At 33.8% G+C, this 14,476-nt stretch overlaps 1 protein-coding gene across 1 annotated transcript; it reads left to right on the top strand.

Moving 5' to 3' along the window:
* Positions 1-1,804: 1,804 nt before the first annotated feature.
* LOC131629701 (ras-related protein Rab11C-like) lies at positions 1,805-3,585 on the top strand. Its single transcript, XM_058900482.1, has 3 exons — positions 1,805-1,878; positions 1,979-2,196; positions 2,966-3,585. Exons 2-3 carry the CDS (start codon positions 2,032-2,034, stop codon positions 3,449-3,451), a joined length of 651 nt encoding a protein of 216 aa, XP_058756465.1. The 5' UTR covers positions 1,805-1,878; positions 1,979-2,031; the 3' UTR covers positions 3,452-3,585.
* Positions 3,586-14,476: the final 10,891 nt, after the last annotated feature.

Below are 14,476 nucleotides of genomic sequence, written 5' to 3'. Positions count from 1 at the left end.
GAAGAATAGGAGACGCACGTCTCCACGTCCCGGTCTGCAGAAGTTCCTCTTTTCACGCAAAGCAACTGCAAGCCCCTCCTATAAATAGGACCAGTCACTTCACTTCAATCTGTCTGATTTCCTGCCAACGAAGTGCTGCCGAAATTGTACCGCGAACTGCTTTTCCTTATTCTGCTTTCATTTAACCGTTTATTTTCTCACAACGATTTCTACACTGGAAATTGTTGTGAACTTTTCGTAGATCTAGCCTTACGTTAGATTTATCGTTTTATTTCCTTGTTTTTATTTTCTGCCATTTAAATTCTGAAGAACGATCCAGCCAACCTGTGGTGGAAGTTCGAGTACTTCAAGATTCAATTCAATTCAGATTTATTTTAATTCAGGTTTTTATTTACCGCCTTTATTTATATTATTATTGCATGATATATTATATGCCATTTAATATGTCTAATATTATGAACCGAACCGATTTATGCATGTTTAATCATATTAATATCTCTGGCTAAATTACTAAAGGTGTCGGTATGTAAAGTAAGTTAACCGTAGGGATCCGAAATAAATTGGCTTAAATTATGTTTTATTAATTATCACTTATTTTTGGTTTATATGTCTAGTTTAATTAGTAAGTCTTAAAACCAATAGAGCGAAAGTTTGAGGGCTTAGGACGGTCAAAGGTTAAAATCAATAGAGCGAAAGTTTGAGGACTTTAACTGGATAGTAGACATAAGACATTAGTTTTAAGGATGGCGAAAGCGTATTAAAACTAATTGGAACTTATTTATTTTCAAAAATTGTTTTTACACTCGAGCGGGATGGCGAAATCGTACGTTAGGGTTATTAGCTTGCTCCGAGTCAACAGAGCGAAAGTTTGAGATTAGGAGATTTAAATAGATAACAACCTCGTAAAATAGGCATTTTATTAATTACATTGTTTCCAAAAAGCTCTTCTAAAATCTAATGGGATGGCGAAAGCGTACATTAGGATTAGGATAGTAGTCTGAATCAACAGAGCGAAAGTTTGAGACGAGGATTTTTAATCAATTGGAATTAGTAAAGATTTTTAATTTAATTATGCAAAAGCCAATGGACCTTCGGATTACGTTTAGTTAAACGAAATACATACTGATACCTGTCTTTTATTATTATTCTTTATTTTCTCACAATCACTTTCCCTTAGGAACAATCGAAATTTTAGTACTCCTAGCTTTACATAGTAACCTTAGATAACGGTAGATCGATTCATAGTCCCTGTGGATTCGATATCTTTTAAAACTACACGACACGACTGTGCACTTGCAGTTATCAGATTTATAGACACGTAAAGTCGCGATCATGTATCACTCATCTTTTTATTACAAATATGATGCTCTTTTATATTTGAGACATGAGAAATAAAGAATTGAACTTGACTACAATAAATCGAATAATTAAATTCGCTTCAATTTTTTTTTATAATGAATATTTTAATTATAATTATAAAAACTAAAATTAAATTAAAAAAAATATTAATAGAAAATATCTTGATATAGTGATGTAATTGTTATAAAATATACACTAATAATAATAATATATTAATTTTTATAAATATTATATTTTTCATTCCTAAAGTGCTCGTGCATTGCACGTGTCAACAATTTAATCAATATAAAAAGAAAAAAAGTCTCTTAACCAAATTTGAAAATGTAAAATAAAACTACCGAACCAAAGTTGATGAACGTGCGTTGAAAGTGCCTTGTTGTCCGTTAATTTAGTTTGTTTAATCATTGTGAGCCTTTCAAACTTCCTATTCTTCTCTCCCATCTCTCTCTCTACTTTGAATTTTCATCCATGCACCCTTCCTTCAACTTCACCCTATTTTTCTTTCACCATCTTTCAACGGTTAGTGTCCTAATTCATCTCTCTCCCATTTTAACTTTCTAAGTTTTCTTTACTTTCATGATTATTGATTATTATGATGATTAAATTTGTTATGGAGTAGGTATCTGGTGGTGTTGATCGGTTATTGGAAATAAATAAATAAAGTAAATTAAGATGGCGTACAAAGTAGATCATGAATATGATTATCTGTTCAAGATTGTACTCATTGGAGACTCTGGTGTTGGAAAATCCAATATACTGTCTAGGTTTACGAGAAATGAGTTCTGTCTTGAATCTAAATCTACCATTGGTGTTGAATTCGCTACCAGAACAATACAGGTTCCATTTCTTTTACTTTTACTTTTTTTTTTGTTTACCTTTGGATTTCGGTTAACTTCTGATTAAATACCAAAATTGTTGATGGTATTACGATTTTGGTCACCACGGTTTCTGTGATGTGCATTGTGGCTGTTGAAGCATGAATTTTAACTTACAAGAGTTTGAAATACTCATTAAAAACACTTAATATTAAGTTTTTTTTTAGTAAATTGGATTTTTGGGTTCTAAACTTTTTAAATCTTAACGAATATAGGCTACTGAATCCGCAATATTGCGGCCGCAATTACGGTCGCGAAGTGCAATTTAAAATCATGGTTATAGATGCATGGGTCTCTTTAGTTAACCAATTGGTTTAGAGTGAGATTTCTGGCTGAAAGAGGTCTACCCTTTAAATGGATTTCAATAGCTTCAAGGCATTAGTTCCATCGTTGCGCGCGGGAGATAGTTTTGTTTTCCAACGAAAAATGTAGTTTATAATAGTTATCCCTTCTTCTCTCTTCAATTGCAGAAACTATTTCTAACAAACTTTTATTGAAATTGTTTAAATCTAAACACTTGTTACTAATGATTGGATAGAATCATGATCCTGGATAGAACATTAAAGCAGTCGTTGATCTATGTAGCTGATCCAACTTAGTGGGTTAAGACTTGTTGTTGTTGATGTTATACTTGTTCCTAATGAACTTCTTGCACATGTTCAATGATTTGCATTATTAAATTCAAAGAAACTAATTTCGATCACCAATATATACATGAATGTTTGAAATAGGTAGAAGGAAAGACAGTGAAGGCACAAATATGGGACACTGCAGGTCAAGAGAGGTACAGAGCTATTACAAGCGCATACTACAGAGGCGCTGTAGGTGCATTATTGGTGTACGACATAACCAAGAGACAAACATTTGAGAACGTGCAAAGGTGGCTTCGTGAACTACGAGACCACGCCGATTCCAACATTGTTATCATGTTAGCAGGAAACAAGTCTGATCTGAACCATCTAAGAGCAGTATCATCTGATGATGCTCAAAACTTGGCTGAGAAAGAGACTCTTTCATTTCTAGAGACTTCAGCATTGGAAGCCTTGAATGTTGAGAAAGCATTTCAAACCATTTTGTTTGATATATATCAAATTCTAAGTAAAAAGGCACTTGCAGCACAAGAATCAGCTACTAGTACTAGCCTTCCTCATGGTACTACCATAAATGTGTCTAATATGTCTGGTAGTGTTGAAAAGAAATCTTGTTGCTCCAATTGATTATAAGGTGTAATTTGTAGAATATTTTAGGAGGAGCATGTTTTTCAGGGAATCCTTCCTTTTTTTACTTGTTGTATTTGAAACACATAATTTACAAGAAAATATAGTTGCTACCTTCAATCGGATTAGTAACAATTTGTGGTCGTTTATATCTTTTATAACTTTATTTGTTCATCAATCTTGTTAAGATAATTCAGTTGATTGTTATGCAAAAACACCTATGCAAGGGGCACGGGTTCAATCCTGCGACAACAAAAATGTTGTCAAATGCATTCAACCTAAAGTTAGTTACACTGTGGGATGATAGCCCTATTTACTCTACATTCATTTATCACTACAACTTTAGTAGTGATACATCAAACATATTTACTATTTATAACAAAATTAGAAGGTCAAATTAATTTTCTTTTTCAATTTATGATCAACAAAAGAATACAATGCAAATACATAATAAATATTATTAAAAATAATTAAATATAAAATCACAGTGTCAAGCCATAAAATGTGACAGAATGTAGTGATAAAGGTGAAAATAAATCTGACTTGAATCATAAAAAGTGACAAGAAAGTGGCAATAGTGGCTGAAAATAAGTCTGAAATGATAATTGGTTCACAAAATGTGGCCAATTTTAGGCCTGGTATAAACAGTTGTGAAACAACATAAGCATACATAAAGAAATACAAATTGTGCCATTACGGTAACACTAGAATTTGACATAAAACCCAAAGTTCCTTTCATTTGGTTTTTTTACTTTTAAATATAACCTCTTAGAAGTTATATATTGTAAAACTAGTTTCTTTTTAAATCTACATGATAGAAATAGTGGTTTCTAAGGTGAGATATTAGTCAAATATGTAACTAACAGTAATATTTAACCCTGATTTCATGTGTTCTTAAATTTTATTTCTAAGGTAGAGATAATGTAACAAGCAACATGAATTTTTTAAAGATGGAAAAGAGAGGAATTATGAAAACTCGCCTGGTCAGTTGTGTGTGTTAACGCAATGTTTGAGTGACCATCGTATTGTTAAAATGTTATAGTAAGTAATAAGTTACCAAGAAAACTCTCACACACACACTCATATCATTAAACATTTTTTGAGGACTCTCTTATTTTATTAAAATCAGCAGAAAATATTTTACGCAAGTAGCTACTTGGTTATTAACTCAAATAATCTCTTATGAATGTAATTTATACATGATAATTGATTAGCACTTTAGAGTTAATTGATTATCTCTTTTGTAATGCCTCATAAACGATTATTAGGATTCGTGATTGATTAATGACGACGTCATTTAAAAATATTTCATATTTAAATTACATAGTCAATTATCAATTATGTGATATGGATAATTGATTATGAGCTTTAAAAAAGCCCATAGATTCATTTTTTTAACCATATTTTCTCCTATAAAGGGAGTGAGCCTCCTCACTTTGAAACACATTATATTTAGGACTTCAATCATATATATATATATATATATATATATATATATATATATATATATATATATATATATATATATATATATATATATATATATATATATATATATATATATGTTACATATATTATTTCAATGAAAGTTGTCTTAGTGTCTTTGTGACTGAAATCCACTTGTGAGGTTTTAGTTTTACTGGTGTTCAGCTATTTTGTTAAAGTGCGATTCTCTTCAAGTTTTTGTCTTGTTTAATTGTTAGAATTATTCTGGTAAAACCTCTCTTTGGTTTATGAGATCATCTGATTAAAATTCATTTCTTGGTTTGTGAGCTTAGTCAGTTGAAAACACCCTTTTTTGGTTTGAGGGATCATATTGTTAAAATCTCTCAATCACTTATAAAAAGCTTCTTGGGCATAACATGGTAAAATATCACAGATATTATTTTAGTGGAATTCTCAAGAAGAAATCCTCGAGGAGAGGACTAAGTCAAGAGATTGGTCAATCCTCTATTAATCATGGTGCAATTTATCTTATCCATATATATATATATATATATATATATATATATATATATATATATATATATATATATATATATATATATATATATTTATTTTTCTTGCTTTTTTTCTTTCTTTTCTATTTTTTCGCTCCTTATCTCTATTCTCTTATCCTACTAACACATGTTTCTGTTTTAATTAATAAACTTTTAAGTTAATCACGAATTTTCAATAACACATCTAATGTACATTTGATTTGGCTGAGAGAAAATTATTCTCAATAGCGCATCTAACTTCTGGAAGGGTAGATATATCAAATCAATTAAGTAGGTTCGGTATTCATAGTTATTGTAAAATTCTCACGCTCCTTACTAGTTTCTACATTACTATATGTGACCGTCGTGACTACCATTGGAGAAGGTATTGTAGTTACTTATAAGCTAAGCCTCTCTACACATCTATTTGAAATGAAGGAGTGTAATTCTGTGCAGTCAAAGAGTACAAAAATTGGTTGATTATGCATATAACATGTATTGGTTACGAGGTCATTGTTGCCATATTCTTTCTTGGCACCTAGTGTGTACACCCATCCTATACTACCATGTGATGCTTCTGATGCTTTTTGAGTTCTTGGCGTAGTTTAATCTCGAACCATATGACTAGGTTTACGAATATGGCAACACACTTGTTGTCCATATTTACACTCCCCAAAATTTCTTACACCTTACGCGGTTTAGTGATTGGTTGGGTTTGGCATATTGAACCTGCTTGCCTTTTATCGGAGAACCTCTAGGCCTTGGTCGTTGGTTGAATCTTCCTAAATCCCTTTGTCGAAACCCTGCTTGTCCTCTTTCCATCTGGATCTTCTTTAAGTTGTTCTATACAACATAACATTATTGTAAAAGTTCAACATAAGTGTCAAACTTTTTGTGAGATACATTAGGCTTAATATATCTTCTTAAAAATATATACTGTTTTGTTGGAATAAGTGACCATGCCTTCAAATATTTCTGCGAACTCAGCTAATGACATGTTCCCTTTCCTAAAGTGCTAGAAATTCAATTTTTTTCGTGCTCTCAAGCTCTTCGAAAAGTATTTATCCAAAAGATTTCTTGAAAATGCTCCCAATCTTTAGGGGTGTTCCTTGTCGTCATATAGGCTATAACACTGTTCGACCATATCTCTATTGCTCCGCTCATCATATAGGTAGCAAAAACCATATTTTCTTCTTCTATACATGGGACTACCTTTAAGATCTTTTCCATACCTTTAGCTAGCCTTTTGCAACTAGAGGGTAATGACTTCCCGTAAACTCTGGTGGGTTCATTCTATAGAATGCCCAGAAAGTCAAGTTTCATACTTCTTGTTGTGGAGGGTGAGGTGGTTATGTTGATTACCTTGCATTTGATGCATCTTCTGAATCATTAACTAATGTTATTGTTGTTGCATTTCTACCTGATGATGTTGTTGTTGCATCATATGTGCCCATCGATCCTCATCTTTGTCTCCACCCTGAACAACTTCTACCTCCTGCACACAGTTCGACATTGACCTTTTTCTTTTTTTGGTGGTTCCTCCATATTACTCTTCCTATCATACACACAAATATCAAGCTGACCAGGCTTAATATTCAGTAACATGCTAGTAAGAATCATACAAGTAACATCCATGACAAATTAAATGAATTATTACTGATGTCCCATGGCTAAGATTAGAATCGACTGCTCTGATACCAACTATAATACCCCATATTGAATAATCTATAATAACCATATAAAGTATTATCATATATGGTATTTATACATCAAAAAGCATAAGGTAGTACCAATAGTATATCTGATTACATCATGATATCTAGTACAACAAAATAGTACATGCAACCGAAGTACAATATAACTGTGAAAACTAGGAATAAGAAATTTTCTGAATGTGCTTAAGTGACTAAAACACTCAGCACCCATGATATTTATACACACTATATAATTAATTACATATTATGTTTACAAGGAGAAATATATAATAGTTCAACTTCCTAAATGCATGAATCTAAATATACATGAACCTAAGACTTAAATGCTCCTTTTAATAGAAAATATACAATGTATTTTTTCTATTTCCAACACTCCCACTCAAGTTGGTAAGTATTCTCCATTCCCAGCTTGGATATAATTCGTTCAAAATTTGAGCTACTCAATCCTTTAGTGAGAATGTCCGCAAGTTGCCCTTGCGAAGACACATATCGGGTGCAAATCAGTCCACTATCCAACTTCTCCTTAATGAAGTGTCTATCAACCTCAATATGCTTAGTTCGATCATGTTGAACTGGATTATATGCTATACTAATAGCTGACTTATTATCATAGTAGAGCTTCATGGGTCCTTCCCAATTGATTTTCAAATCTTCTAAAATAATTTTAATCCAAAGTAATTCACAAATGCCTTGTGCCATGGTTCAAAATCCAGCTTCAGCACTAGAACGTGCTACTACATTTTGCTTCTTACTCCTCCAAGTCACATGATTTCCTCCAAGAAAGGTGCAATACCCTGTAGTGGATCTTCTATCAATAGTAGATCCTGCATAGTCTGCATCAGTATAGGCTTAAGAGTTGTGTTTCCATTTCTCTTGAAAAAAATTCCACTTCTTGGAGTTCCCTTGAGATACTGCAGGATTCTATGAACTGCTTGTAAATGGATCTCTTTAGGACAGTGCATGAACTGATTAACCATACTTACATCATATGGAATATTGGGTCTAGTGTGAGATAAGTAAATTAATCTCCCAACTAGACATTGATACATTTCTTTATCTACTGCAACATCTTCTTCTGTATTACCCAATTTAAGATTTGGATCCATAGGAACGCTCGCAGGTTTACACACTGTTTTTCCCGTATCCTTGAGTAAACCTGTAATGTATTTTTGTTGAGATATAAAAATTCCTTTTCGGGAATGAGCCACCTTGATTCCCAAGAAGTACTTCAGCTTTCCAAGAGTTTTTATTTCAAACTCCTTAGCCAAACAATGACTCAAGACTTGTTGCTCCTTCCAATCATCTCATGTCATTATAATGTCATCCACATATACTAACAAAACTATTACTCCCCCTTATGATGAGTGTTTGATGAACAAGGTGTGATCCCCTTGACTTTGCTTGTACCCCAAAGATGTCATAACCTAAGTGGATCTTCCAAACCATGCTCGAGGTGGTTGTTTTAGTCCATATAACGCCTTTTTCAACCTATAAACTTTATTGTTATACACATTTTTTCATACCCCAGTGGTACCTGCATATAAATCTCCTCTTCAAGTTCCCTGAGTAAGAAGGCATTCTTCACATCAAATTATTGTAAATCCCAACCATAATTGGCAGCAAGTGGAAAAATGACTCTCACTGTATTCCTCTTTGCAACCGGAGCAAATGTCTCAATTCCATAGGTTTGTGTAAACCCTTTGGCAACCAACCTGGCTTTATATCTTTCGATTGATCCATCAGCCTTATATTTTACTGTGTACACCCATTTTCATCCAACTGGCCTCTTTCCTTCTGGTAAAGTCACTAACTCCCAAGCTCCATTCTTCTTTAATGCCTCCATCTCGATATTCATGGCTTGCTTCCATTTCTCATCAGACAATGCCTCAGAAACATTAGTAGATATGAAAGTAGTGTTTAGGTTTGTAAGGAAGCCTCTATGGGTAGGTGTGGATTTTTGAAAAGAAAGATAGTTTGGAAGAGGGTATAAAGGTTGTTTGGTGCATTTTCAGGTACCTTTTCTAATAGCAATTGGAATGTCTAGTTCATCATTTGTTGTTTGGGTCATCATTTTATCTTGTAATTCAGAATAATTAATTACCTCATTCAAAGGAGTTGAATCAGACTCTTGAACATGTGCCGAATCAGGAATGACCTTTGACTTTCTCTTGTAAACCAGATTCTTTACATATCTTACATCCACTTCAGGTCCTAGTTCAACTACTGGTGTATTTGGTTTATTTGACTCGACTCTTAGTTCTCCAACCTCATATGGCTCTGGTACAAGTGTGTTTGACTCAGGAACAGAAAGATTGGTTCTATTTGACTAGAAACTGGAAGAATTAGTTGGATTTGACTCGAGACTAGAGAGATTGAGTGTATTTGAGTCATGACCAGAATAATCAGATGTATTTGACTTAATACTAGACAGATTGAGTGTATTTGACTCGAGACCAGAAAGATCGAGACTTTCAAGCTTATCTTCCTTAAAATTCTCCCCCTGAAGATAAGGTTGAGTGAAGTATGGTTCCTCCTCATGAAAGGTAACATCCCGCGACACAAAAAACTTTTTAGATGGAGGATGGAAACACTTATATCCCTTTTGAGTAGAGGAATACCCAACAAAAACACATCTTAGGGCTCTAGGATCGAGTTTTTTTCTGTCTTGACTGTGCACATGGACAAATGAGACACACCCAAAGATTCTAGGTTTAAGATTACTACTTACTGACAAATTTGGATAGAAGGAAGAAAGAACATTATAATACGATGAACTGACTTTATTGAAATGTGCGGATAGCAAGAGTCGCCACTGACTTTTATTTTATCCAATTTATAGAAAGGCTAAAAGAACAGAAAAAAACCTTTTTAAAAGAAACTGAGTTCGGGGGGTGATTTATACAAAGGGAAGGTGTAAGGCACCCTTTGTATCCATGGTTTTCCATGGGCTCTTAATTGCTTTGCTCTTTTGTAACCAAAAGTTTAGAAATGTATAGAAGAAGAAATAAGGACTTTAGCTCGTAAATGAGCGTAGCTTTTTTGAAGTTTTTTTAAGAAAATGGTAGAAAAAGAATTTAAACCAGAGCCAGCAATTAAGGGAAAATTACCTTGACTTTGTAAAAAGGTTCTTTTAGCCTTTCAGGGATGTCCATACCATAGGAGGGTAGGAAGTCCTTTTATTGGAGATTGAAGGGTCGTCGAAATTATCGTTCGCCATAAGACTGTCCCTGCCATAGAGGGGGAAGGTAGTCTAAGGGGAGGATAAGAATAGTCATTATTAGGCAACCAGAGGACACCTCAGCAATCGAAAGGGACTATCACATCATATTCGTAGGCAACTTAGAGGGACGAGATCATATAAACGAATCGAAGGCAACATCATTGGGACTTATGATCTTTTTGTGATAAGAATGAACTGAGGGCAACATTTGCTGAGGCGTCCTTGTATTCGAGGGACTTGACTATTCTGCACTGAAAAAGGCAACAAGGGAACAGGCAACAGGCAACAGGCAACAAAAGAGGTTACCATAAAAGGTGTGTGGGTGCACAATCACGTGATTCAATTCAGATAATTATCTTGTAAATTAGTTATTCTAAATTCAGTTCGAGTTTTCATGCCCTAAATTACTAACCACGCAATAATAATAATAATATGCATAACAGTTTTAAGTGCCTTCAAGGCCACACAATACAACCAGGAGCAGTTACAAAATAAGCCATGGGAAAGGGGAAATAAGCAATGAAATAAACCCCACAGAGCAATAGGTTTAACACAAGTAATAATTAAATAAGAAATTAAAAAGGAACGGGTTTTAGGGTTACCGAAGGTTTGAGCTTTGACCGGTTGATTAACCCTGGAAATCAATGAAGGGAAAAATACAAGAGGGTGAGTGTAGGAGGAATTCATTGATAGTAAAAGTAAACCCTAATTTAATTTATAAGGCAAAAATTAAAAGTAAAATGATATTTAAATAATAAAGGGAATTAGAACTTAGCTTTTTGATTGGCATGCGCGCGGCTGAAGGATTTTGACTAATCCTGAAAATTAGTCACGAAGAAGAAAAATGTTAGTGCATTAAAGACCTCAACAATTATAACGTGGCAGATCAAAAATTAAAATAGTAATAATTTAGGCAAACAAATAAACGGTAAGGCAAAAGGCAAACCCCGAAAGGGGCAGCAGTTAATTATGATTAATAGAAGAAACAGGTAAAAACCTAGACTAAGGTTAATGGACAACACAGCAGTTAATTATGATTAATAGAAGAAACAGGTAAAAACCTAGACTAAGGTTAATGGACAACACAGCAGTTAATTATGATTAATAGAAGAAACAGGTAAAAACCTAGACTAAGGTTAATGGACAACACCTACCAACAACAGTGATTAGTTATCATGATAAAATTAGAGTTTAAGACATAACATAAATTAAATTAGCCCAAAATTAAATTACTAACCCAAAATAATTATCTAATTGATTAACCTAATTAATTTGATAAAACTAGTTAGGAATCTAAAACCAAATTAAAATCGTTTGCTAACCCTAATTAATTAATTAAAAGTATATACAAAAATAACAATATTTAGGGTTAAAAACAATTATTTTTAAGTGTTATGAGAAAAGTCGAATTTTCGATTAAATAAATAAATATAAAATTATTATATAAAAAACTAATTTATTAAATAAGTAAATAATAATAAACAAAAAATTATAAAGGAAAAAAAGAAAAGGATATAAATAAAAGATTTGTGAAATAAAAAGGATTGAGAAACTTAGCTGGGCGTGGGATTCAGCGTGACTGGCCCTTGAAGGTACACCATAGGTGTGTCCTTTGCAGCCTTTGGATCCTGATTGCTGGTGATCTGACGGCTGGTGTAGTGAGAGCGCAGGATTGGTTAGCCTCGGTGTGAGCACTGGATCTGAGGACGTTTACAAATAAATAAGCGTAAAAATAGATTTGCAAGACCTTGATCTGCAAGCGTTTTGTTGTTAGTGTAATAACCCAGGATAATTAAATATACAAACGAGAAGCAAATGGGATCTTCAAGCACAGTCAATCGTGTGGCCCCCACACTCCCTGCCGAACCAATCAAAAAGGAAAAAGAAGTCCGTAGTCATTGACTGACGAATCACGTTGCAAGCATCTGCCACGCCAGCCTAGCTCCAGGTCAAACCACCACCAGGGCGGCGCCTGTCATCTTCTCCGATGACCAGAAAACTCCAACCTGCACGATCTCGCAAATAAACGGTTAAAGAAATATCCTTCCCCCCTAAATTGACCCCTGCGATCACGATGGAAACGTCATTTTCTCCTGAAAACGCCTGTACATGGAGGTTCGATGCAGAGAACCTTGGGATCCCTAACAATGGCAGGTAACGGTTCATACGTTCTAACCCCCTGCGATGGATTAAACCTGCTCTATGATGTCTCAGGAACGCATTAGCGATGTTAGTTCAAACAAAAACACAATAGCATGCGAAATACGAACATCAGAAGTTTATGGAAAACTGAGGTCATGATACACGCGTTTCAGGGATATTCGAACATGAATCTGAACTTGTACTTACTCTACCATACCTCAGGAACACGAGTTGATGCTTGAAAGCTCTTGAGGAAGGCTGCACTTAGGGTTTCGATGATGTAATTTCTCTTGGAAATTTTGAAACACAAATCCTAATCTCATGGCTCTCCAATATCCTCCTTTTTTTCCTCTTCCTTCTATGCTGAACCTGTTTGTATATATATGAGGACTAAATTAGGGTTAATAATCTTGGAAAGAAATCATTTGATTGATGATTGAAAAATGTTGGAAAATTTGATTTTATTTTGTATGAAAATTGGCCAAATCTTGATCTTATTTTTCCATCCTTGATGAGCACGAAATTAAATTAAATATATGGTTTGGGTGATGATTGAATTTGATTGAAAAAATCTCTCCCACAAAATCTTTGATTATTATCTAAATTATTTGATTTAGATCATTTTTAAATGAATAAAAATCAATATAAAATAAAATAAAAGTCATAAATTCATGGCATTGAGATTAGATCTTCTTGATGACTTGGAAAACAAGATTGAATCAAAATAGATTGGGCCCATTTGCAAGAAAACTCATTTTGGACCATATTATACTTCACATTTTTCACTCAAATTTGTCCAACTTTGGCAAGGCATATCTCTCTCAATTTTTAAGATATGGAGGAGTTCTAGGACTTTTTGGAAACCTCAAGATGCCCTCTACAAGTCACTTTGGAAGCTTTTTTCCATTTGAGGATTTTATCTTGGTGATATTGGCTTTGACAAAAAACTGCTTTTGGTTGACTTTCAAAAAGGACCTATAATGTTTTGGTCCATATCTCTCAAACGATGCATTTTTAGACTTGGCTTGTGAGAGACAAAATTGTAGAGAATCCAATTTCCTTCAAAATTGAGATTTGGATGGGGGAATTTCTGATGTTCCATGTAGGAGTTATGGTTGGTCAAAGTTCAGTTGACTTTCTCCTATGAGAACCCTAATTTAGAAACTCTTGAATTTGTTGATTTATGATCTTTTCTTGATGAACCATGATCAATCCTTGATCAAATGGTGAATGATAGTTCAACTTAAGGTTGTTGACAAAAAATAAGGAGTTTTGACTGTACTTTGACCACAGTTGACTTTTAGGTCAAACTAGTCGACTGTTGATTTTCTGAATAATTGACTGAGCAATCTTTTGAATTGAAGCTTGTACTTTGCCATAGAGATAGTTTGAAACATCATAAGCCATATGATATCCATTAGAGACTTTGGTTCATTGACTTTCTTTAGAGAAGTCAAAACCCTAGTTTAGAAGATCATTGTTTAGGGGAGTGTGCTCGAGGTTATACCTTGATTCTTGAACCTTTGTCTGAGATGAAAAAGTGAAATGAAATGGGCAAATTTTGGGGTATGACAAACATCCATAGGACTCTTGAACCCTAATACTCTAATCGATTAATAAGATATGTGCTAGTGAGAACAACCTCCCCCATAAATATTTTGGAACACTTTGATGAAACAACAGTACTTGGGTTTGGTCTAATAGCTGCCCATTTTTTCTTTCTGCGATTCCGTTATGTTGTTGTGTTTTAACACAAGAAGACTCATGGCAAATTCCCTCTTTTTGACAGAAAGAAGTAAGAACATGATTGAAGTACTCTTTTCCATTATCAGTCCTAAGTATTTTGATGTTTACTCCAAATTGATTTTTAATAATGTAGAAATTTTTTGGGAAAACAGTACTGACATCAAACTTGTTTTGGAGTAAAAACACTCGAGTAACCCGGGTACAATCGTCTATAAAAGTGACA

Source organism: Vicia villosa, unplaced genomic scaffold, assembly GCF_029867415.1.
Source record: "Vicia villosa cultivar HV-30 ecotype Madison, WI unplaced genomic scaffold, Vvil1.0 ctg.000598F_1_1_3, whole genome shotgun sequence".
NCBI classification, from domain to species: Eukaryota; Viridiplantae; Streptophyta; class Magnoliopsida; order Fabales; family Fabaceae; genus Vicia; species Vicia villosa.
Note: the sequence above shows the minus strand (reverse complement) of the source record. Positions and strands in the feature narration are given on the sequence as shown.

Coding starts and splice junctions, on each gene's coding strand:
- LOC131629701 (XM_058900482.1), top strand. CDS start 2,032: ATGGCGTACAAAGTAGATCATGAATATGATTATCTGTTCAAGATTGTA. Junction 2,197..2,965: donor TCGCTACCAGAACAATACAG/GTTCCATTTCTT, acceptor TGTTTGAAATAG/GTAGAAGGAAAGACAGTGAA.